The sequence below is a fragment of the Lemur catta genome, chromosome 1, assembly GCF_020740605.2.
Source record: "Lemur catta isolate mLemCat1 chromosome 1, mLemCat1.pri, whole genome shotgun sequence".
NCBI lineage: Eukaryota > Metazoa > Chordata > Mammalia > Primates > Lemuridae > Lemur > Lemur catta.
In genome coordinates this window covers 83,097,128-83,123,628 of record NC_059128.1, presented here as the reverse complement: position 1 = coordinate 83,123,628, position 26,501 = coordinate 83,097,128, and the positions used below count along the sequence as shown (strand labels likewise).

At 35.5% G+C, this 26,501-nt stretch overlaps 1 protein-coding gene across 5 annotated transcripts in view; it reads right to left on the bottom strand.

Moving 5' to 3' along the window:
* USP8 (ubiquitin specific peptidase 8) overlaps positions 1-26,501 on the bottom strand; it is a 58,631-nt gene that overhangs the window by 19,000 nt on the left and 13,130 nt on the right. For 2 of the 5 annotated variants that reach the window (XM_045529122.1, XM_045529090.1), the window contains exons 3-9: positions 24,491-24,635; positions 20,496-20,581; positions 12,469-12,631; positions 9,790-9,832; positions 7,347-7,491; positions 2,842-3,004; positions 104-248 (exon numbers count right to left, since the gene is read on the bottom strand). In XM_045529122.1, coding sequence (XP_045385078.1) covers positions 104-248; positions 2,842-3,004; positions 7,347-7,491; positions 9,790-9,832; positions 12,469-12,631; positions 20,496-20,581; positions 24,491-24,635 — 890 coding nt within the window. Of the gene's footprint in view, positions 1-103; positions 249-2,841; positions 3,005-7,346; positions 7,492-8,380; positions 8,570-9,789; positions 9,833-12,468; positions 12,632-17,757; positions 17,821-20,495; positions 20,582-24,490; positions 24,636-26,501 lie in introns of those variants that run through there. The other 3 variants (XM_045529099.1, XM_045529105.1, XM_045529113.1) reach the window with 3 other exon arrangements.

Genomic DNA, 26,501 nt, shown 5'->3' with positions numbered 1-26,501 from the left:
TGCACACAAAACACACCAAGAATGTTGCCCTGAGAACAGAAATAATCTATTTTAAAGTATATTTTACTGAAGTGATTTTAAACAAAAATTTTCACATACATACATGAGATAGACACCTCTTCATTCTTGCCTCGTGGGGGTGGAGTGACTTTAGCATTTGTTGTATACTGAGGATAGCAAAGGAGCCAGTTTTCATAGCCTCCCTCTAAAACCAAAGGCTCACTGCGCAGGACAGTTTTACTTTCCCACTATAAAATCAGAAAACAGTATTTTTAATACGGCAGAAATCTCTCAACAGCTAAAAGCACAACAAACTTAAATTTTAAAGTTGCTCCCTTAAAGACAAGATTTATCTTCTAAATGATGAAAAATGAGAACTGAATTCAAAATTTTAAATAAAATAGATAAAAAAATCAGGTTTAAAAAAACCACACAAGTAATCCACGATCTTAGAAGAAAAATTAGAAAATAAATACATTAATATAAAATAAAAATTACCCATAATCTTACCACCTAGAAATACCACTTTACATCATTTTGGAGTTTATTCTTATAGACATTTTTTGACATAAACATTACTTTTTTAATTTCAATTTGGCAAAACAATGAAACTTTTATGCTGCTGCTTTTTTATATGAATATTTTTCATTAATAAAGAGCTATATCATCGTTTGTAATGACTGGGTAAAGTATTATTCTATTTTATACACACACATAACATGTATCAAAACTGAATCAATCATTTGAACATTTTTTTCCCCATTTAATTATAAGCAATGCTGAGATAAACATCAAATATCCTTACACATGCACATATCCCATCAACTCCTTTAAGGAAAATTCCTAGAAGTGAGTTGCTGGGCCAAGGCACATGAACATTTTAATGTTTTCAATACATACTGCTAATCTGAGCAACGATCACTTAAAAATATATATTTGTATATTTCTTTAGGATAATTACCTACGACTAGAATTGCTGGTTTAAAAGTTTGACTGATGATGCCAAGTTGCCCTTCAAAAAGGCTACACGAATTTATACACCTACCCACCAGGATATGGGAATGCCCATTATAAACTTTTACAATTTTTACCAAACTGGCGGACATAAAATGGTATCTTGTTTTAATTAGCATTTATTAGTGAAGTTGAACATCTTTTCATATGTTTATTAATCATTTATATTGTTCTATGACTTAATCTCATCCTTTGCCCATTTTTCTATAGTTACTTGTTATTTTCTTAGTAAACAGTGCATGTACTCAGAATATTAGGGAAAACAGGTCTTTGTTACAAATATTTTTCCTGATTGATTTTTACTTTATTTATGGTGGTTTTTTTTTTTTTTTTTTTTTTAACAGTTAAATGTACTGATCTTCCTTTATGGAATCTTGGATTGAGATCAAGATAATAAAAATACCAACACTTTCTCCTAGCAGTTCAGTGTTTCAACCTACACATTTATATCTTTGATCCATTTGGGATCTAGCTTGGTCTAAGAAGTAAGGCAGAGATCCACTTTCATTTATTTACTGGTTAGCCAGTTGTCTCTTAACCTTTCGTTTCAGTCCATCTTTTCCTCACAGATTTGTTTTGTCACCTTTAGCATACACTAAACTTTCACATATCTTAGGCTGAACTTTATGAAATTGCCATTTTTGCAGGTCAGAGCCAACTGAATACTAGCAGTTTCAAATAATCAGCCTGTATTTGGGTAAATTTCTGAATTCCCTATTTTAAAGCACGAATGGTTTTAAGGCTTTTAAGACTGCCTTACTGAAGAGCAATGTTCTATCAACTGATGCTCTTACTAGCAGAATGAGTTTTATTTTCACCACATGATCACCAGCATTCAGGGCTATTGTTGTTTAATAATTTAACAAGTTAAACTGAGCAGTCAGCCCTCTGTATCTGTGATATTCAACCAACCGCGGATTGAAAATGCAGTTAGGCCTATGATGGTTGTGTCTGAATTTAACACGAACGGACTTTTTTTCTTGTCATGATTCCCTAAAGAATACAGTATAACAACTATGTACATAGCATTTACATTGCATTAGGTATTATACTCAATCCAGAGATGATTTAATGTATATGAGAAGATGTGCATAGATTATGTGCAAATACTACAATATTTTATATATCAGGGACTTGAGCATCCCTGGATTTTGGTATCTGTAGGGGTCCTGGCACCAATCTCACACAGATACTGAGGGATGAATGTATTATTTTTTAATCTTTGTTAATTTGATCAGTGAAAATGGCACTCATTTTTTAGTTGCTTTTATCTGATGCCAGTAAAGTTGACCGATTTTATGGTTATGCCCACTTGCATTTCATCTTCTGTTCATGTCTGTTGGTCTTCACTACTTATTTTACTATTTTATCTTACTTTATGTATTTTTCTTATTTGTAAAAGCTCTTCAGATTTTATGTGTTTTAAACCACTGCCATATTTGTTGCAAATATTTCTTGTCTGCCTTCTGCCTTCAAGTCTTATGATATTTTTTCATACCTAAGTTTTTATTTTATGAAATAAAATCTATCTACCTTTTTTCCTTGATGATTTCTTCCTCTGCTTTTATGTTTTATAATCTAATTTTTAAAATAAAAAATAACATTTTACAGATAATTTACATTTCTGAAAATTCTAATCTAATATGTTTTATATACATCAGTTACTATCTGGTGATTCAAAACAATCTTTTAAAACTGAACTTTTAAAAAATTCTACAATCAAAGCATGACAGGTCTTTTAGTACTTAAGATAAACTAGTCAACATGCCTTTGTAACAACCAGAGAAGGCTTGCAATTACCGTAAACTAGCGAGGAAACTTGCTAACCTTGAAAAGTGCATCTTTCAGACTCCGTAGAGTTGTTCCAAGCTGTAAATCTTTGGCAGAACTAAACCAGTCAAGAAGTACCACATAATCCACATTCCCCCTCTTCTTCCATGTGTCTTTAGAATCATCTGGGAGTTTTGCTTCAATCCAACTAGCAGTGACTCTGAAATGTATTAAACATTTGTATTGGGGCAAAAGTCGATGAGAGGTCCCAATATACTAACATAAGACACTGAGTTTTGTTCTACAGTCTGTACCACACCATTACAAACTTCAAGTAGATTCCTTTCTAAGGTCAGACTGTATATTAAGATGTTAAGTAGCCTAAAATGTTTAACCCCTTCACTACTGCATAATGTTGGAATATTATATTAGTAATTATTAGACTAAAAGAAGTAGACTCAATTCTGATCCTTTTTTTTAAAAAAGGCCATTGGGTGTGATAGCACATGCCTGTAATCCCAGCTACTTGGGAAGCTGAGGAGGGAGGATCTATTGAGCTCAGGAGTTTGAGGCCAGCCTGGGCAACATAGAGAGACTTGGTCTCTAAAAAATAAAGATTAAAAAACAATTTAAAATGACCCAAACTGAAAACAGAGGAAGTTGTCTGAGCACCTCTCTCAGCCAAATATAAACTGGGGAATCACCTGGGTAACATTATTCGTATTTCAGTTCTCTTATACCTATACAAATAATTAAACAGTTAACCAAATACCAAAATGTTTATGTAACAAACACAGCATTTACTATGTGCCAGATACTGTTCTAAATGCTTTACTCCCATTGAATCTTCACTACAATCCTATAAGGTAGACATTGTTATTACCCTCATTTTATACATGGGAAAACTGAGGGACAAGGAAGTTAAGTAACTTGCCCAAGGTTACAGCTGATAAGTGGAGCCAGAATTAAATAAAGCTCAAGCAATCTAGCTCATAGTTACTTTGCTACGCTGCCTCTTACATCATCAACTGCGAATATCAACTCTACATTAAAACACACTGTTCACATCATCTTTTGCTCACATAAAAGCTAAAGTCTATTCAGGAAGCTGAGCCAGAAGGATCACTTGAGCCCAGGAGTTTGAGGTTGCAGTGAGCTATGACTGCACCATTGTACTCTAGCCTGAGCAACAAAGCAAGACCCTGTCTCAATGTCTCAAAAAAAAAAAAAAAAAAAAAAAAAAAGCCTAAATTCCTTATAACCTGCCACACACATAGACTCCCGATCCTATTATCTCAATGCCCTGATCTCCAACTACTTGCCGCTTTTACTCAGTCACTCCAGTTATTGCCTTCCTTGTTATTCCTGGTTCAAGTAGATATGCTTTCGCCTAAGGGCCTCTGCCTGGAACCCTCTTCCCCTAGATATCTGCATCACTCATTTCCCTTATCACTTCAAGGCTTGCTAGTAACTTCTCTATGAGACCTTCCTGGATTAAAGTTTTAAGACTATCCCAAACACACACATACTTGACACTCCCACCTCGTAGCACTCACCAACATCAGACATGATATGCACTTTAAGTTTTCTTGTCTGTCTTTCCTATACCACGTCCCTGTTAACATACAAGCTCCACCAAGGCAATTTTTGTCTGTTCAATAGCTTAACCTCAACACTTAGCACCATAGTAATCCAGCCCATAGTAAGTGCTCAGTAAATGTTTGCTGAATGATTGAATAAATGAAATAACACAGATTCACTCCTACAAGTAAGGAGTTCCATCCATATTATTCCTAGCAAAGCATTTAGTATGTAGTAGGCATTTCAGTATTCAACTGGCAAGCTGGGCACGACTGGTAAAACTTTTATCCACAAGAAAAACTAAATGGTTTGGATTATTTAAATAACTTTTTTAGAAATCCTGTTCCCATATAATAATGTTGGTTACTATATCTTCTAGGAAGAAAAGAAGAAGAAATATAAAATATTGTCTCATAATATCCTTTCCTGATATATAATGATCAGAAAGATGCTTAGCCAACAAAGAATGAGAAAAAAGGAAATGTGACATTCTAAAGGACCATTGGGATATATTTGCCTAAATACTGTTCTTAGGTGGCCGGTTAGCTTAGTTGGTTACAGTGTGCTGCTAATACTGTTCTTAGGGTTAGTACTCTACAGTAAACACTTTGGGAAACAATGGTATCAACCAGTGTTTCCCAAACTTCAGTCTTTCATGTATCATCCTCACAATTTGCTCTAACTTTGCTCTACCTGCCCTATTATACAATATTTAAATTTAATTATTAATGAATTTAAAGTAATCTTTTACTTAAATAAATTTAATAAGAAATTGTATGCCCCTATATACATGGAAAAACAGCATCAAATCTAATAAATAAAAAGTAAGTCTAAAAATAAAATAGATAAATAAATTCTGCTATATACAACAGAACACCATATAGCAATGAGAATAAACAAACTGCAACTACACACAATAATGGAGGTGACTCTCACAAACATAGGTTGACTACAAAAGCCAGACATAAAAGACTACATATTGTAGGCTTCCATTTATATAAGGAGACAAAAAGAATATATAATATATGTAAGCTGGTGGTTTCCTTGGGTGGGTGGGAATATGGGTAGTAATGGTAAAGAGGGCATATCAGGGATTCTGGAGTAATGATAATGTTCTCTTTCTTGGTCTCGATGTTAGTTAAGTGGGTGCACTCAGTTTATGAAAACTCACTGGACTAAACACTTAGGATAGAAATATTTCTATATATGTCCTATAATGTATTAAAATTTTTAAATAGACAATGAAAAATACAGTAATCACTATCAGCTAGCTATAGATACTACTGCTTACAGAAAGCTCTGAGACTGGCTCTCTTTAGTTAGGAGAGATTAGTAAATATTAAAACGGTATACTGGCACCAAACTGAATGTTTTTTTAACTAACTCAAAAGGGAATAGTTTTTTCAGCATGCAATTCAATATTCTTTAATCTTCAACCTAAAATCACCAGGAGTTTCATAGTTGTCCAAATCTCACATTTTGGGAAACTCCAATGTAAATTCAATAATGACCATGAACTTTCTGTTAGTACACAGAGCATCCAAAAACTATTACATCTTTTCAAATCCTGGGAATATATTCAAATCTGCTTCATTAGACTAACCATTCTAATTTTTAAACAGCATATTTACAAAGCACTCTGTTCTTCAAACATTTATCAAGCATCTGCAATATGCCAAGAACTATATAGATCTTATTACCTAATTTTAAAAATATATACTTTAGGCCAGGCGTGATGGCTCACGCCTATAATCCTAGTACTTTGGGAAGCCAAGACAGGAGGAACACTGGAGGCCCAGGAATTCGAGACCAGCCTGAGCAACATAGCAAGAGCTGGTCTCTACAAAAATAGAAAAATTAGCTGGACATGGTGGTATGTGCCTGTAGTCCCAGCTATTTGGGAGGCTAAGGCAGGAGAATCACTATAGGCCAGGAGTTTGAGGTTGCAGTGAGCTATGATTATGTCACTGCACTCTAGCCCTGGCAAAGATCCTGTCTCCAATCTCAAAAAATACACACACACACACACACACACACACACACACACACACACACACAAATTGAATATTGTTTAAGTTAGCCCTAGAATGGACCATAGATTTTAACTAACCCAATTCCATAAACTGAGACTCAGAGAGGTTACATGACTTATATAAGAACATTCAAAATAGTGAAAATAGCCCTAGATTTGGAGGTTTAGCTCTGTCACTATGTCAGGATGATTTCTAATGTACAAAATACTCATGCAAGTAAATTTAAATTACTTTATAAGTTAAAAGCCTTCTTACCAAAAAAGAAAGAAGAAATAAGAAGAAAACCTGTTTTTTTTTTTTTAAGTCCTTCCTAGTGCCAGGCCTTGTGGTAAAATGTGTGTGTATAACATTTCTCATTTACAACCTCCTGAAACCTCTATGAGATGGGTACTATTATTTTATGGATGGAAACATGGGCTTAGAGAATTAGGTCACTAGCTAGAAATAATGCAGCTAGTAAGTGACAGAGTTATTTGAACACAGTCTGATTTCAAAACCTATACTCTTTTTAAGCACTTAGCTATACTCTTCTTTTAAAAAAAGTATCTGTACACTCTTTTACCACAGATAATAGCACAGGGAATTTTGATATGTAAAACAATTCAATTAGTTCATAATTTTAGTAATTTGGTACATCTGATTCATAAGCTTATAATAACAGAAAATGAAAGAATGCAGTCAACAAACACCTGGAGAAAGAGAGCACACAAAGGCTGCTTCATTTCTCTTTTAATAAGATTCCAAATGCCACAGATAGGAGAAAATAGCCAAACTGGAATGTCCCTGACTTTATTCTTCAAAAAGGGTAAGGTGGGTCTTTAAGAAGCAAAGAATAAAATGGTCAATAGGAATAGAGAAGACCACTCTATCACAATTAGCTTGACTGCTAAATATTAACATTTACAAGGGTCCAGAATTGACTATTTTATCTAATACACAATGACTCACCCTGGATTGATGGCTTCTTCAGGAACACTGAGAGACTGTAAGATACAGGAATCCTGATAATCCTGCATTCTTCGAGCATCCATTATAATCAAGCTGACATTTTTATCCATCATCATTGTGTATAGTTCCTTTGCTGTGATTGCTCCTTGGAATTGAGAGAGACAGTATAAGTGACAAGAAACACCAATTTGCATGTGCTGGCATATCACTAAACACAGGACAAACATAGCTTTTTCTAAGAGCAAAGTGTACTGAGTGTCATATATTTGCCATTCCACCATACCATTTATCTTTTAAACTAATATTAAATATAATTTGTGTTTTAAACATTTATCAAGAAACCAGTGCAGTATTCTGTTTAGAAAGACTTAAAGATCGGGGGCCAGGTGCGGTGGCTCACATCTGTAATTCCAGCACTTTGGGAGACCGAGGTGGGAGGATCACTTGAGGCCAGGAGTTTGAGACAAGCCTAGGCAACATAGGTAGACTCTGTTTCTACAAAAAAAATTTTAATAGCCAGGTGTGGTGGCATGCGCCTGTAGTCCCAGCTACTCAGATGGCTGAGGCTGCTTGAGCCCAGGAGTTCGAGGCTGCAGTGAGCTATAATCCCGCCACTGCACTTTGGCCTGTCTGACAGAGCGATACCATGTCTCAGAATAAATTAAGAAAGAAAATAAAGACTTAAATATCAAACTTTGCTGTTGGGGTTACAACTATATCTGGTGTTGTCTCTGTTGGTGGTATAAAATAAAGGAAATCAATATGTGTATGTTATGAGAATAGTCTGGTTTCTGTTTTTTTAAATTAAGACATCAGAAAAATGTTAACTAGAAGAAATATCTATGGTTCAAAAATTCTCAAAACATTCTAAATTCTCTTTAAAAAGACTTTGATGGGATCTTCTGGAAGCTATTTGAAAAACTTTTTCATTTCCAAGTATTCCTGGAGTAACAAGCCAAAAGCTTGTTATTTGTGTTCCACATCAGGGGTTGACAAACTATGACCTGTTTCTACTGGGACACAGCCACACTCACCTGTTTACATATCATCTGTGGTTGCTTTCACGTTGCAGCAGCAAAGTTCAATAGTTGCTTCCAAGACCACAGGGCACCCTGAGCCTAAAATATTTACTATCTAGCCCTTTAAGAAAAAGTTTGCCAATCCTCATTCTATTTGATGTTCATTTGTTAGCTCCAAGCCAGAAAGAAAAAAGGCTATTTTATTTTGTAAGAAGGCTAATAAAAAGAAAACTAAGCAAAGCTAATGTAATTTTTAATTTAATTTTTGGAGGGGATGCAATCTGCCAAAATAAATATTTCCTATGTTGCTATTTTTCCTCTGCTCTACAGCCTGAATTGAAAGATTAAAAAGCACTACAAGAGTTTAGATATATAAAGAACTATTTTAGCAGTGAGCTGTGAATAGAAGGTAGACTCTAGCTTCGAAGCTAAAATACCTACCGCTGCTAATAACCATCCTACTTCCCTCTCTAACCATCAAGATCATTTTGACAACAAAACAGACTAAACATGTTGAGAACAAACCACTGAAAAGGATAACATCTAGGCATGATGAGATACAAAGGAACAAATGGATAAAAACTAATTTTGGAATGAACTGATAACAGGTTTTAGGAAGGTACCTTATAGTACTCAGTTTATTTTTAAAATTGTTGTATGGCAGTATCTTAAGTCAAGAATTTATTTTAGTGTTACATATAATTATATATAAGTTAAATCTTTTCTGAGATAGGGAAAACTTCTCTAGTAGATGATTTCCTAAGTCTTGTTTAGGTCACATATTTGTGACTAGAAGATCAACACCGCCTATGGATAACTTCCAAATTACTAATTTGGATTTTTTTTTTCTGGGGAGCAAGAGGCCTCTTAAATAATTAAGTCTACAGCCTAGGGTCATAAATGATAATAGTTAATAAAGTTTCCCATATGTTCTAAGAATTTTACATACATTAACTCATTCAACCTTCACAATAACTGTATGATATAGGTACTATTATTAACATTATCTCGACTTTATACACAGAGAAACTAGAGAGTCTGAATGATATGCTCAAGATCACATGGAAATTCAGAGAAGAAGCCAGTATTCAAAAGCCCAGGCAGTCTGACTTCCGAAAGTCCATACTTTTAACCACTATTGCCAAACTCTGTCTTGAAAAGAAAACAAGCACAGTGGTTTTAACATTTTCAACTGCATATTATCATATTTTATCATGTCAGGCTATACTTATTCATAAAATATCCCCGATGATAAAGAACCTAAGACATCTTCAATATAATTATACAGGCTATGAAAAATAATAAAGCTTTCATAGGGATTAGACAACAATGCTACGAATCTCATCATGTAAAATCAGAGCTTATTCTGATTAAAAGATCTCAGTAAGAACCTAAAAGAACTTCCTCTTTTTGCACACACTTACCTTTCTCTTTGGTCTCATTTTTTTCACTCTTTTCACCATTGATCTATTGCGTAGGAAAAAAAATTTAAACTTTGATAGAAACAAAAAGTTCAACTTTAATACTTCATGTACTTCATTAAAATGGAAACCCTAAGACATGAGGTATGCAGAGTACTGGCATTCTGTAAAATTACAGATGAATAATAATGGCATTATTAGGTTACTTTGGCAGTAGACAACAGCTAAAATAAATAGCAATATATCAGAATCAAAGGGCATTTCCTCAAAATTTTCAAGTAAAGATCAAATATAATTTAGAAGCACAAACTATACAGAAATTTAATTTAATTAGAAAGTGCTTCTTAAAATGAAACAAAAATTCTGGCTATCCCATTCAGGGTCCTCCATTACATAACTAAAGGAAAACGAAGCAATACAAAATGCTACTTACATAGCTTACATTTTCTAACCAAGACAGAATGGGATAATCCTGTTCTGTGGTCCCCAACCCCTGGCGTGGACCAGTACAGGTCCGCGGCCCGAAAGCACAACAGGAGAGCTAGCTGAGGCTTCATCTGTATTTACAGCCACATCCCATGACTGCATCATCACCTGAGCACCACCCTCCATCCCCGACGGTAGAAAAATTGTTTTCCATGAAATGGGTCCCTGGTGCCAAAAAGGTTGGAATGCTGCTGTAAGGTATTAACTCATTTTATAGATGGGAAAATCAAGGAACCACTTGAATCTATTAATCAATTTTAACATCACTAAAAATGAAAAAAGAAAAAAAATACATTATGTGCCTCCTAATTTGATACAATATGAAGTACACAGTATCATTTACGAAGCATTCTTGCCAAAAACCAAAAATTGAATCTAATTAAGCTTTTAGGTCAAAATTTCAGCCTACAGAAAATATGAGAAATAGAAAAACATATAAAATGACACAAAGAGGGAAGCAACTGGATAAATACAGAATGTGGCTCATTTTCTTGGATAAAAAAATCAAATGCATGAAACAAAAAATGAGAAGAAAACACTCCAGCAGAGATTATTTTAGAGACTTTAGGGACACAGCAATCAAAAGACAATGAGTCTAACTTGTTTGGATCCTGATTCAAACAAATCAACTCTAAAAAATCATTTTAAGTGGAAAAATCTGAATATAGGGTATTAGGTTATTTAAGGGAATTATTATTAATTTTGTGAGATGGGCAAATAACGTTGTTCTTAAGAAAATAACTTTTCGAGATGTATACTGACATATTTAGGAGTAAAATGGTACAAAAAGTGGAATTTGCTTTGAAATACTCCAACAAAAGAAAAGGAGAGGGAGACAGATAAAAGAAATAAGGCAAAATGTTAACTGATTATTGAAGCTGGGTGACAGGGGTTAATTATATTCTCTTTTCAAAATAAAAAGGCTACACAAAAATAAAAGTAACAAAAAGTGGTTGGCACTGTCGTTTGAAAGGCAACAAAATGAAGAGATTAAAAACTCCCTTCATATTTCAAGGCTTATTTTTTTTATTTCAGCCATTTGATCTATAAATGAACATCTCCCCAAGGCAGTATTATTTATCTTACATTATGATTTCCTAAAATTAAAAGACCAGATTTCTTCACTTCTTTATACATAGTGCCTAGCCCAATGTTACAAGCAATTCAACAGCTACTTAATGAAACAGATGATCCACACACAAATGATAGGTGACAGCTACAAAATGCTTAAGAAAAAAATCAAAGCAGAAATCTTTCCATGGATTTCAGCAGCACAGAAGAAATTATATTTTAGGAAGAATGGTTTCTGAGGAGGTGAAGGAAGGGAGATACGGTGATAGCTGGCAGGTACAGACTGAGGCACTGATAGCTTTTGGCAAACAGATGATTTAGCTGAAAAGACTGCAAGCTAAACAGAACTGAAAGGGAGGGAGAGAAAAAGGAGGGGGAAACCGGGGGAGAGAAAGGAGGAAAAAGCAAACGTAAGAGAATGAGATCTCAGAAACACATAAAAGCCAAATAAAGTAACACACCAAATCTTTCTTTTAATGTAAATTACATTATTAGAAAGAAGAAACCTTAAAGATCATCTATTTCAAGATTTTCATTTGGCAAATGAAGAAACTGAGGCAGGAATAGGCCTAGAACTAGATATACTGAATCACAGCTCAAACGCTCTTTCTACTGCTGTAATTAAGTTTATAGGGACTGCTAAAAAAATAATTCATGTACAGAACACATTGCTCTGTGTAATCCTAGCACTATGGCAGGCTGAGGCGGGAGGATTGCTTCAGGAGTTCAAAACCAGCCTGAGCAAGAGCGAGACCCCATCCCTACTAAAAACAGAAAAATTAGCCAGGCATCATAGTGTGTGCCTGTAGACCCAGCTACTCCGGAGGCTGAGGCAGGAGGACGGCTTGAGCCCAGGAGTTTGAGGTTGCTGTGAGCTAGGCTGATGCTATGGCACTCTACTCAGGGCAACAAAGGGAGACTCTGTCTCAAAAAAAAAAAAAAAAAAAATTGCCTGGAAACTCATAGAAAAACCTGGAATCAACTAAAGCTACAACATTTAATTCAATTTCTAATTAAAACACACTAAATTTTACCGTTAAAAGAACTTTATGTCTCAACTCTTTTTAAGCAAATCATCTGACAAACAGAACCAGTCTTTCAACTCACACAATAAATTTGAAATACCTTTTGGGTTTTGTCTTTGGAATCCAATACATTCTCCAAAGAACCTTTAGCCAATGTGCTACCATCCTCTCTTCCTATTTCCTGCCTTTTCTGTTGTTGGAGCTGCTCTTCCTCCTGTCTGTCCTTTTCCTCAAGTTTTTTCCGAACTTCAGCTTCTTCATATCTAGATGAAAAAAAGAAGTCAAGATGTATTTTACTGGCATAATTCTGGAAAGTAAAATTAGTATTCTGCTTTGACTACATACTTTCTCCTTCCAACTGAAATCTAACTCTGCCAGTGTTCCATTACGAACCACAACTCATACACTTGCCCTCTGAGGCCATCTGTAGATTTACTTCAAATTTCCCAAAAATCTTGAAAAGAAACTACATGTTCTCAAGTTGAAGTTATTTAATGCTCTTTCTCTCCCACTAATTTCAACCTTTTAATGATTTAAATCTGCTGCAATCTCCTTTTTAAAGGACTTATAAGTCCCTAATTCTCTCTGCAAAATATCACACTTGTGTTTATGATTTAGAGTAAAAATGTTAAAGTGAGCATTGAAAAAGCTATTACCAGCACATGGGGGTGGGGGGATGGTATAACTTAGGTCACCAGGTTACTTTTTTCTAAAATGATGACTTCACTGAAATTTCTAATTTATTGAAAGTTAAACAGCTATCTGAACTATAGTTAGCAGATATCCAAGGAATTTGGAACTATTCCTTATTAAATTACATGCAATGTTTACTATTATTTCCAGGAGAGAACATTTGTTATCAAGGACCTGTAACCTTGTTTGCCCTAAGTATCACAGGCAACACATTGCCTGTGAGTTTCAGCTAAAAGAGACATAGTATATCAGGGGTGGGAGAAATGAACAATTAAGGCCAATAATTAGTAAAAATGAATTAATAGTTTTCATTTATTATTCTTTGTTATATCTTTTTTTTTTTTTTTTTGAGACAGAGTGTCGCTTTGTTGCCCTGGCTAGAGTGAGTACTGTGGTGTCAGCCTAGCTCACAGCAACCTCAAACTCCTGGGCTTCAGTGATCCTACTGCCTCAGCCTCCCGAGTAGCTGGGACTACAGGCATGCGCCACCACGCCCGGCTAATTTTTTCTATATATATATTTTTAGTTGTCCAGATAATTTCCTTCTATTTTTAGTAGAGACAGGGTCTTGCTCAGGCTGGTCTCGAACTCCTGACCTCGAGCAATCCACCCGCCTCGGCCTCCCAGAGTGCTAGGATTACAGGCGTGAGCCACCACGCCCAGCCTGTTATATCTTTATATTTTATAGACTCTTTTGAATGAATGTTCCACAATGAAAAATTTCTGAATGAACAAATAAGACTATGCAATGGAAATGGTGACAACTCAAAGAATTGTGCCAGCTTCACATATTAAAAATTTTAAGCCTAATCTAAGAATGACTTCTAGACTCAAAATTATTTCCTACCACATTATCAACATCAGGTTAATAGTGACCAAAAACATGCCATCTATCAATAAGATAATTCTAACTTGATAAACATCCACTTAACAAGAAATTATACTTGTAGTCCTTGGAAAAGAAAGTTAGCATGTCACACAAAGCTGAGCTACTCCTCAAGTGGAAGCAATATAAGGAAAATAGTGTTTCCCCTCTAAATACTTAAGCAGTCAATTTCTATCCTTATGCTTAGCAATTCCTTCTGAATTATTTATCTATTGCTTGAAATGATTGCTATGATTGACAGGAACACAATGATGATAATTATCACACACTATTTTTAAAATGCTATTCTTTCTCCTTAAAAAATAAGGATGGGGAGGGGGTTCTAATTTTGGTAATGCCTATTGTGCTGAACCTCTCACAGACAACTATAAACTCTGGATGACATATAACTACGTGAAGGCACTGGAGAGCAACCACAATCAGACAAAAAATGGATGGGGGTTGACACTTGGGAGAAAGGAAGGGCATCTAGTAAGTTTCCCATTTTTTATTGGCTTTACACCTTAGGTAGGCTTTGGTGCTGGAAGCAGCTAAAAATTCTAATAAAAACCCTAATCCCACAGAGCCAGAGTTCCAAATTCTTTGCATAAACTTGCCCAAATCGCTAGCTGATACCTGCATTAAACACACATGGGGCGGACACTAAGGAACCCAGTTAATTCTGAAAGAATCCCAAACAGGAAAAATACAAAGAAAATCATCCCTAGCCAACAGTCAAACCAAAGATTAATATATAATTTTGAGTCAGAGAAAAATGACATAGTACATATAAAGTGTCAATGATATGAATGACTGATATGAATTTCCACATCAGAAATACCATAAACAATGGAGGCCAGAAGACTATGGAATACTACCTTTAAAAGTGCTGAAAGGGGAAATAAAAAGGCCCTCACCCCAGAATCCTGTATCTACTGAAAATATTCTGTAAGAATCATGGAGGTAAAATAAAGAATTTTTGGATGAATGAATACCAAAAATTTGTTCCCAGAAGATCTGCCACCAAAAATGCTAAAGGAAGCTCTTCAGTTCTAGATGAAAACCTGTATCTTTAAGAAGGAATGAAGAGTGCCAGAAATTGTAAATATAAGGGTGAATATAAAAGACTATTTTTTCCTCTCAATTTCTTTAAAACACACATATATGTTTAAAGCAAAAATTATAACCCTATATTGGGGGAAGGTCCTAATGTATGCAGGTGTAATATATGTGACAACTAATGCATAAAGCATAAAGGGTAGTAAATAGAATTATATGGTTGCAAGGTTTTTACGTTTTTTTTTTTGTTGTTGTTTTTTTGAGCCAGAGTCTCACTCTGTTGCCCGGGCTAGAGTGAGTGCCGTGGCGTCAGCCTAGCTCACAGCAACCTCAAACTCCTGGGCTCAAGCAATCCTTCTGCCTCAGCCTCCTGAGTAGCTGGGACTACAGGCATGCACTACCATGCCCAGCTAATTTTTTTCTATATAGATTTTTAGCTGTCCAAATCATTTCTTTCTATTTTTAGTAGAGACGGGGTCTCGCTCTTCCTCAGGCTGGTCTTGAACTCCTGAGCTCAAACAATCCGCCCGCCTCGGCCTCCCAGAGGGCTAGGATTTCAGGCGTGAGCCACTGCGCCCGGCCAGTTTTTACGTTTTATATGAAGAGATATAATATTAATAGTTAAGGATATATATTATACACACACACATAATCCATCTATATACATAGAAGAGACAGAAATCCCTAGAGAATCTACTTCTTAAAAATTCAGAGGAGATGACACAAAAGAAAGCAAACAGCAAAATGACAGACCTAAGTCCAACCGTATTAAGTTACATTACATTAAATGTGAATAGATGAAACACACTAATAATGAAGCAGAGATTGTCAGAATGGATGAAAGAGTAAGATCCAATTTCATGATGTTTACATGAGACACACTTTAACTACAGATAGAGGCTGAAAGTAGATTAAAAAGAGATACAAACAGTAAGCATAAGTGGAGTGGCCTTGAAGTAGTCCTTAGAATATAGAGTATTACCAGAGGTAAAGAGGGAGATAATGATAAAAAGGTCAATTCATCAAAAATCTATAACCATCCTGGCCAGGCGTGGTGGCTCACACCTGTAATCCTAGCACTCTGGGAGGCCGAGAGGGGATGATTGCTCGAGGTAAGAAGTTCAAGAACAGCCTGAGCAAGAGCGAGACCCCCATCTCTGCTAAAAATAGAAAGAAATTAGTCGGACAACTAAAAATATGTAGAAAAAATTAGCCGGGCATGGTGGGGCATGCCCGTAGTCCCAGCTACTCGGGAGGCTGAGGCAGAAGGATTGCTTGAGCCCAGGAGTTTGAGGTTGCTGTGAGCTAGGCTGACGCCATGGCACTCTAGCCCGGGCAACAGTCAGTGAGGCTCTGTCTCAAAAAAAAAAAAAAAATCTATAACCATCCACAAATGTTTATGTGGCTAAAAACAGAATTTCAAAATACATGAAACAAAAGTTGAAAAAATTAAAGGGAGAAATCACAGACAGAGTTAAATACTTTAACATCTCTCTCTTAGTAATTATTACAACTTAACACCTGCCCCCAAATCAGTAAAGAAGGAGAAGATCTGAACAACACTATTAATAATGACTTTGACCTAAATAACACAGAGAACACTATACTTAACTATACTTTCTTTTCAGTTGCTCATGGTACATTCACCAAGATAGAGCATATGCGAAGCCATAAAACAAGAATTAGTACATGTAAAAGGACTGAGCATCTCTAGCCACAATGAAATTAAATTAGAAATCAATAACATACTAGAAAAATCCCACATATTTGGAAATTAAACAATTCTAATTTTTAATTTAATTTTTTTGGAGATGGGATCTTCCTCTGTTGTCCCGGCTAGAGTGCAGTTGGCTGATCATAGCTCACTGCAACTTTGAATTCCTGGGATCCTCCCACCTTAGCCTCCCAAGTAGCTGGGACTATAGGCACACACCACCATGCCCAGCTAATTTTCTAATTTTTTATAAAGATGGGGTCTCACTATGCTGCCCAGGCTCACAATTCTAAATGATCCATGGGACAAGATAGAAAAGCAAATTAGAAAATATTTCATAATAAATTATAAAGCTCTACTGGGCAAATAATATAGCTCTTAGATTTAAGAAAATCAGTATGTTAACATAAAATAAATGGAGACGTAAGTGAATGACTTCATACAGAATTTTATAAAAACAGATGTTTCACCACATTATACCTACTGTGGCAATATCCAGTGATACACAAATTCCCAAATCTCTAACAGGACCTTGCTTACTGGTATATTCACTTCCCCTGTTTCTCTGTGGAACTGTGTGGGAACTTGCTGATAGAATAGTAAGCATGTATCACTATCTGTTATCTCTATGGAAACATCAATTTCAGATTTTCCTGCTTATCTCACATGCCAGCATCTATTTCATTGTTATAAAACAGAAATGAAAGATGTGGAACAGTAGCAAAATTATGCAATCGCTTTACCTAACCCCTTCATAGCAAATCATTAGAGTGCCAGGGAGAAAGGTGTTTGTTGCAGAACAAGAATGCTTCCACTGTTAACAACAATAATAATAATGGCAAATACTGAGTATGTACTACATGCCAAGCACCATCTAAGTGTTTGTACATGTGTTAATTTGCTTAATGCACCATGAGGTAGGTTTTATTATTATTATTCCAGTTACAGATGATGAGGAAACTGAGGCAGAGGGAGGCTAAGTCATTTGCCCAAGATCACACAATTAGTAAGGGAAAAACTAGGACCCAAACCCAGGGAGTCTGGCTCCGCACACTTACCCACTGCTCTATATCTCTTCTCTAGTAGTGTTCTATGCTGGAACAGTATGTGAACTGTGTGCCCTAAGAAGTAAGCACAGTAAGCCTGAATCCAATTTAAGGGCAGAAATGAAGAAACTTTAAGATTCCCTTTTTCTTGTTTTCTTCTCTTATCCATATCTTATCCTCTCCCCTGCCATTTGTTCCATTTCTACGGTCTCTGCAAATCCAGTTAAAAGAGTTCATGTCTCTCCTACTTTGGAGCTGCAGCTGGTAAGCTGAAATGAGATCAAGGCATGCTCTCCATCTGACACTGACTTTTGGTTCCTTTGCCTGCCTATATAATCCCTTTTACTAGGATTCTGATATCTTCAGACTTAGTCAAAATTACATCTAAAACCATCCTTAACATGAATGTAAAGGAGATAGGTAAGCGAATAAATGTTTGACAAGTATTCCCTAATGGCAGGTGATTATAAAATCTGTTTTCTAGCTATTTAATAGGTCTTTTTGGTAAAGTGTTTTTTTTTTAAATCTGGAATAAGTTTGCCCTTGGAATGGTGAGACATATACTATGAGGCCAGATGGCTGGGCAAAATTTAGCAGAAAATTTACCCTAAGGTATTCAGGTTTTCACCTTAAAGTTACAGTCGATCCTCCAAACTCCAGACAGCACATACCTAATGCCCTTTCTCAGACTGCTGGCCTGACAAGAGAGAAATCCTAATCAGGCACAGATTTCAGAGACTGAAGATACGGATATGTTAATATAGAGCTGCTCTAAATGTCAGTTAAAGACACCAAACATGTGGGGTTGGGGACTGAGGGAGGGCATACAGGGAGAAAAACATAGAGCAAAAAGGTTCTCCCCATCTAGTTGTAAAGTAATCTACACCACAGGAAAAAATCAGAGTACATTCAAAAACCTTAGAATTAGAAAAGACCCCAGAGGTCATTCAGTAACAGGAACTCATTACATTGAAAGATGGGACATTCTATCAACGTGTAAAGTACCTAAATAATGAATCATTTTCTCATTGCCTTTCATTATACGTTGAGAGTTACTTTCTTAAAGAAAAACTGTCAAATCACTATATTATAGAAAATTGTATCTACTTCAAGAAGCGTCTGCCTTTGTCATTGAAATCTGTATGCATTTAATGCTCTGATGCTATCCACTCCAAAAAATTCTCTTAAAATGAACTCTGTACATTTGTTTAAAAGAAGTACAATAAAATATGTCTCACAGTTAAGCTCCATTGTACAGGTTTTCAAAAATGTTCCAAAGGCCCTTATGCCCAGTAACCAGTTACAGTTATATAAAAACATTCTTTCACTTCAATAACTTATACATGAATCATTACATATTTACTAATTTGCCTTCTGAATAATTCAGCAACCACAAGATTTTCTTTTCCCCTTTGTTGTAAAAAAAATCAATAAAAACATTTTAAAACAGAAAAAATCATCAATAATTCTACTACCTGAACTCAACTATTTAATTTTTATCTTTGTCTTTTAAAAACATGTTTCAGGCCGGGCATGATGGCTCATGCCTGTAATCCTAGCACTCTGGGAGGCCAAGGCAGGAGGATCGCTTGAGCTCCAGAGTTTGAGACCAGCCTGAGCAAGAGCGAGACCCCATCTCTACTAAAAATAGAAAGAAATTAACCAGGCAACTAAAAATAGAAACAAAAAATTAGCTGGGCATGGTGGCACACGCCTGGAGTCCCAGCTACTCGGGAGGATCACTGAGCCCAGGAGTTTGAGGTTACTGTGAGCTAGGCTGATGCTGCGGCACTCACTCTAGCCCAGGCAACCAAGCAAGACTCTGTCTCAAAAAAAATAAAAATATGTTTCAAACTTTTTATTTCAAAAAGAATATTTTTAAGTACAAGTAAGAAATTATACATTCTTAACGAAAAAAATTCAAGCCAGTATTGAAACATGTCAGATTGGTTAAATCTTCTGGTTTCCCTCTTCTATCTATTATTTGCACCATAAATTTCTCAGTTTGCCCTTGTCCACTAACCAGGCTTTGGCATCTTGTACCACTTTAAACCAGTTCCATTGTTCTCCCCTCCTATAGCATACTACTAGGAATGCTTTCGGATTTATCCATTAACAATTTTTACACTGTAGATATGGGCAGAAATTTATCTACTAGGATCTACATGACAGCATTATGTTATTCGTAATGGCAAAAATTTAACTTTAAAGAATGACTAAGGACTAAAAACTGAAACATACTGCTTTTAATTTTGAAACTATTTTATAAGCCTGGCAAGACAGTCATGGCAAATACCAGAATTAGATTTTTTTCCTAACATATATAACTTCTGTAATGAGGCAAATCAAAACTAACAGTACCTACTTCATAAGACCAGCATCCAGTACCACAGTACAACATGGGGCATGTGAAGAGTTAAATTTTTCTAAAATATACTGCCAGAAACTTATAAATATTATAACTTAGGAAAATTGGACCTGAGTTCTAATCTAATATACCAGTGCTTACCTTAACAATCTATCATTCTAAACACTTTTTAAATTTCAACAAAGAATATTAGTAGTAACACATCAACATAATATAGGTGATACAGCAAAAGATTTTAATTTTTGTGTCCCAGTTATCATCAGACTTATTTCTAGAAATTAGGATATTATATGCATGGTCAAATATAGATGGATAAATTCTAAATATTATTTTTACCTTCTAAATTTATATTCTTTTAAAGATTTCATAATAATGTCTATACCTTAGTTTAAGGCTTTCAGAGAGTCTTTCAGCTTCTTCAATAGCTTTTTTGAGGTTTGCAGGTCCAAGTATTGAATGAAAGTACTCCTAAAATTATAGGAAAACCATCCCATACTGTTAGTACTGGGCATTGCACATAGCACTAATGCTAAAAACATTAAAATCATGGTTCTTATATAAAGGAAAGTTTGATTATGATTGAAGTACTTTGTAAAACTTTTAACCTACGTAAATGGGCAATTTTTTCTCCAAATATTTTAAAAGTATCTCTTCAGACCATTAGTATATTTTAAAAAGTCCATTATGTCAATACATTTTACTTATTTGTAAGGCACCATTAAGAAGCATAAATACTGCTTTTATTGTTTATAAGTGCCAAAGAGCAAAGCTTTCAAGAGTAAAATATACTTTCTTATTACAAATATGTACCTATTTTCTCTAGTCTCAGAAGCAATAAAGCAAATCATATGTAGATGTACATTAGATTTGTTTTGCTTACTTGTTTTAAACTAAAATATTTTTGCTTACACCTGTACTTACTACAATAGCTACCCATATCCTAACCACAGTCAAAACACTATTGCCACATAAAACAAGTTTTACACATGAGGAAACTTTGAGTAACCAAAAACCAAATTATAGAAAATAAATCATCAATAGTATACTTTAAAAAAAAAATCCAAAGGTTTGGCATATAATTTACTAACAAGCATGATGAAGTTTTTAAAAAAATCACTATGCTAAGAGGTCACTCATTAGATCCTACTACGATCAAATATTTTCAAATCAAGGTTCGTTTGACATGACAGTAGTTAGGTAAATCAGCTAAATGATTACTGGGTCTGATTTGCCATGATATATCAATATGATTTTGCAATTAGAGCCTACTAATATGGTTCATCACAAATTTATAGTAATCAAAATTTGTAAAAACAAAGGCCAGTAAGCCAGAAGTACCCATCTTTGGCTCTCTGAGAAGCAGTCATGAAGAGGTACACCGGTGGAACAAATCTGTTGATAATAGTTACCTCTGGCCTGAAAGTAGACCATGCTTTGGTTGAGTCTATTTTTCTGAAGCCTAAATATGTTACTAACAGAAGGGCCCTTCATTACCTAATCCCAATAAAAGTATACAATTTGTTCAATAATGTATCAACTGAACATGGCAGTGATTTCAGTTATTACAAAGTCCTAACTATTCAGGCAATACCTTTCTAACAGAAAATATAATGTAATCATTGTTGTTAATTTCTGATAAAAACAAAATACAAAGTAAAAACCAAAAACACCATGACTTGTTTTATTCATTTTACGCGGTGAACTCATTGAAAAGCCAGCCAGCTTAACTCTATTTAAATGTTGAAAAAACTGTTTGGGCATGCTTGTTACACACTACCAGCAGACATTCCCTTAATATTAGCGAGGTTTACCTGTTACTTATTTTTCTTTGTGTGCTTAAAGAAGCTCAGTTAAAGTAAGCATAAATACTTTCACATTTTTAATAGTATGACAATTGGCAGAATAAAAAGATAACATCAACATCCAATTATTATGCAACTAAAAATGTTTCCTTCTCAAGTTTACCAAGTAGAACTTTCCTATTCCTGTACAAATTCAAACTTTCATGATTTCACAAACAAAAAAAGAAAAAAGGTTTACCAACGAATATTAAGGATTATCAAGAATTCCATAAAGATTTTAAAATACAATTTTAACTTTATCTACAATTTGCTATACTAAACTTTTCAATATATTTTCCTCCCTCCTTCTTCAGATAACCCTGAAAAAATTATTCAAAAACTGACTTTTTGATGAATAAGCAATAAATATACTGTGTCCTCTTGCTATTGAGAGCCTGCTAAATTAACCAATTTTAACTAAATCTTAAATATTCTCTAGTATAAAATAAGAGTGAAAGATACATGTTTTTGAAGTTCAGTGACATATATTTTGTACCTACCTGATCTAAAGGGTAAAAACCAGAAAACATCTAGTTAGTAAATTTAATACCTCATGTGCTTGAAGTACACTAGAGAGGCTGGGATAAAGAAAATAAAACAAAAAACAGGTCTAAAATAGAAGCAGATGAGGTACCATGTACAAAGAAAATGAAGCTAATCCTTTTACTGAAAACCAAGAGCTGAACAACTGCAGCATATAAAGTAACCACCTAAGTTATCTGAGCCTTTGCAGGGAAACTCCCAACCTGAACTTCTTCCACTAGACACTCCCTCTGGAAATGCAACAGATACTCCATGGAAATGGAAAAATCTCTTATCAATTAAAATTTACTCCCTACCTTCTCAAGAACAGACAAAAGTAGAAAAAGATTCCCAACCTTGTCAAAGAAAAAAAAAAAAAACTAACTTCTAAAAATAAAGCAAAAAGTAAACAAGTACATAAAAAAATAGGTCTACCACACAGACAAAAAACAGCAAACACCAAAACTAACAAAGTTATCCAAATTTCAAATGTTTCAAAAATATTTACTTTAGTAAGTGCTGTTAACACTTCTTTTTAATCAATTCTACTTTAATAGATTTCAAACAGTGTGGAAAAACTTGTCTGAATTTAGGCAGGCCTCTGTCTCTTATCTGCAGATAAGTATGTCCAAGAATGTTAAAAGATGTTTTTCCCAGGGCAGGACAAATCCAACCATTTGTGGACAGGAAGATGAACCTCCAAATGCAAGGGGCTACTTCTCCAAAGCTAGATCTAAAACCCATTTACTATTATTAGCACAACTTTGCTGGTGAGAAAAAACACCAGCAAAGATTTGTCACCATTAAGTGAAACACTAAAGTCATCCCTTAACTAACAACCAAAAATCACACTACTGGGCCAGGTGTGGTGGCTGATGCCTGTAATCCCAGCACTTTGGGAGGCTGAGGTGGGAGGATCGCTTGAGGCCAGGAATTCAAGACCAGCCTGAACAACATGATGAGACTTCATCTCCACAAAAAAAATTTTTTAAATAGCCAGGCATGGTGGTGAATGCCTGTAGTCCTGGCTACTCAGGAGCCTGAAATGGAGGATCATTTGAGCCTGGGTGTTCAAGGTTACAATGAGCTATGACGGCACCACTACAAGTTACAGGACTCTTAAAAAAAAAAAAAAAAGATTATTTCAAAGAACAAGAGAAAATGTTATTTCTATAACTCAATTTAAATGAGGCAAGCCAATTCTGCCATCATATAACAAAATAAAATCTCATTGATTCAAAAATGGCTTCTCTACCAGGTTAAAGAAATCTATAGACAGTATTTTGCTACTACTGTCTGGCAGTAAGATTGCTCCTAAGAAAAGGTAAAGCCACCAACACAACATTCTTCCCATTTCTTGAAAGCAGCCTCTATGTTCTTCTTTTGACTGATTCTGGTACAATCAAAATATAATGTGTCATTTTCTCTATGAACACTTAACCCTAGTCATGTTTTCTATATTGATCTACACTGCCCTTGCCCTCCCCTCATACTCATGGCTATAGCAAAATGTGAGACTAACACTTGTTCAAAGGACTAAAAACAAAAAATTTTAAAGGTTTTGGAAACAATCAGTATTCATTTTGCAAACTGAGATCTTTAATATGGCTCTTAATGTCAGTCAAATATAAAAAGGTAAAAACAAGTAATTAAACCTTGAATTCTGGCAAAGTACAATCAAAAACATATCATATTTTTCTTATTTAACGCATGAGTAAACTCAATCCTTCTGCTTGACTTGGCAATGATTACAACAGAAAACAAATTATGAGCCTGTATGTTGCTATAAACTTGCACTAACTCAAGGCAAATTAAGAGTGCGTATACAAGCACACACACACTTGCAAATGATGAAAGCACATTTTTAGATGCTTTTTCTTTCTACCTAAGAATTTGAACTTGATCTGCCTAGTATGACCTAAATTTCATTGTTAGTTAAAACTTTTAGAGAAAAATCAACATTTCCATTAGGCAAAAATAACTTAGCAAATAAAAACGGAAAAATAAAAGGTACCTGCTGTTGCTTGAAATCAGGTCTTTTTTTGATAAGATTATAAACAGTCACATATTTCATATATAGCACATAGGCCTTTTCCTCATCACGATCTAATCTGGATTCTTCTGCTGTCTTAAAGATCTTCAGGGCACTGTGTACATAACTTAAAATTAGAGAAAAAATAATTAAAACACTTGACATCTGGAAAGAAAATACAGGTCCATAAAGTCCACAGATAATCTTGATAAAGTAAATTTCATGACTTAGGTTGCACTACTTCAGAACTAATACATGTAATCGAGACATTGTTAGATGCAAGTTTAGATATAACCAACTTATACATACCACTTCCTCTGGGATGAGGATAGTCCTAGAGATAAACCAGACATTGCCAGAAAGGAATGACCTGCCTCAAGTCTGACCTTAATGACCATCCTGTCTTTAAGCTTTGAGAAAGCTTAAAAGTGACTATCTTTCCCATTGTTTCCTATTGAAAATCACTCAACAGGAGTTAAATTGAGCTGTTTTCTCTGTAACCCCACGAACATTACCAGCTTAGCCCAATAAGTAGCCTAATCTTTCTTTCATTCTTCTTGTCCCTCAAAAGGTCTCTCTTTGTTTTGTTTTGTTTTTTTTAAGACAGTCTCACTCTGTTGCCCAGGATAGAGTGCCGTGGCATCAGCCTAGCTCACAGCAACCTCAAACTCCTGGGCTTAAGCGATCCTACTGCCTCAGCCTCCCGAGTAGCTGGGACGACAGGCATGTGCCACCATGCCCGGCTAATTTTTTATATATATATATATTTTTAGTTGTCCAGCTAATTTCTTTCTATTTTTTTAGTAGAGACAGGGTCTCACTCTTGCTCAGGCTGTTCTCAAACTCCTGAGCTCAAATGATCCTCCCTCCTCGGCCTCCCAGAGTGCTAGGATTACAGGTGTGAGCCACCATGCCTGGCCAAAAGATTTCTTTTTTTTTTTTTTGAGACAGAGTCTCACTCTGCTGCCCGGCTAGAGTGAGTGCCGTGGCGTCAGCCTAGCTCACAGCAACCTCAAACTCCTGGGCTTAAGTGATCCTACTGCCTCAGCCTCCCGAGTAGCTGGGACTACAGGCATGTGCCACCATGCCCGGCTAATTTTTTTAATATATATTTTTAGGGCTGGGCGCGGTGGCTCACGCCTGTAATCCTAGCACTCTGGGAGGCCGAGGCCGGTGGATCGCTCGAGGTCAGGAGTTCGAGACCAGCCTGAGCAAGAGTGAGACCCCATCTCTACCAAAAATAGAAAGAAATGATTTGGACAGCTAAAAACCTATATAGAAAAAATTAGCTGGGCATGGTGGCGCATGCCTATAGTCCCAGCTACTCAGGAGGCTGAGGCAGTAGGATCGCTTAAGCCCAGGAGTTTGAGGTTGCTGTGAGCTAGGCTGATGCCACAGCACTCACTCTAGCCCAGGCGACAAAGCGAGACTCTGTCTCAAAAAAAAAAAAACATATATATATATATATATATATATATGTTTTTTTTTTTTAGTTGGCCAGATAATTTGTTTCTATTTTTAGTAGAGATGGGGTCTCGCTCTTGCTCAGGCTAGTCTTGAACTCCTGACCTCGAGTGATCCACCTGCCTCGGCCTCCCAGAGTGCTAGGATTACAGGCATGAGCCACCTCGCCTGGCCTAAGATTTCTTTTTTAAAAGCCCATTTTGTCCTTAGTAATGTTTAGAAATATCAGTTCACTCTGGGATTTTCCTTCCTGACCTTCTTTAAAGATTCTACTGCTCTCATCTTCATCCTTTATGTTTTGTTTTCTTCCCATCTTCTGTTTATTTCCTTTATAATATGATGCATGAAGATATACCTGTGCAATCATAGGTTTCTTTAGATCTTCCTCCATTGCTTCATTTGGGATCACACATATTCTTTTAAAGCCTCCCATTTATCTCCATTCATGAACACCTATTCCCCCCACATGCCCCGATTTTTAAAATCTACTTTCCCCAAGTCTGAGGTACATGGCTGCTAAGCCCACCTT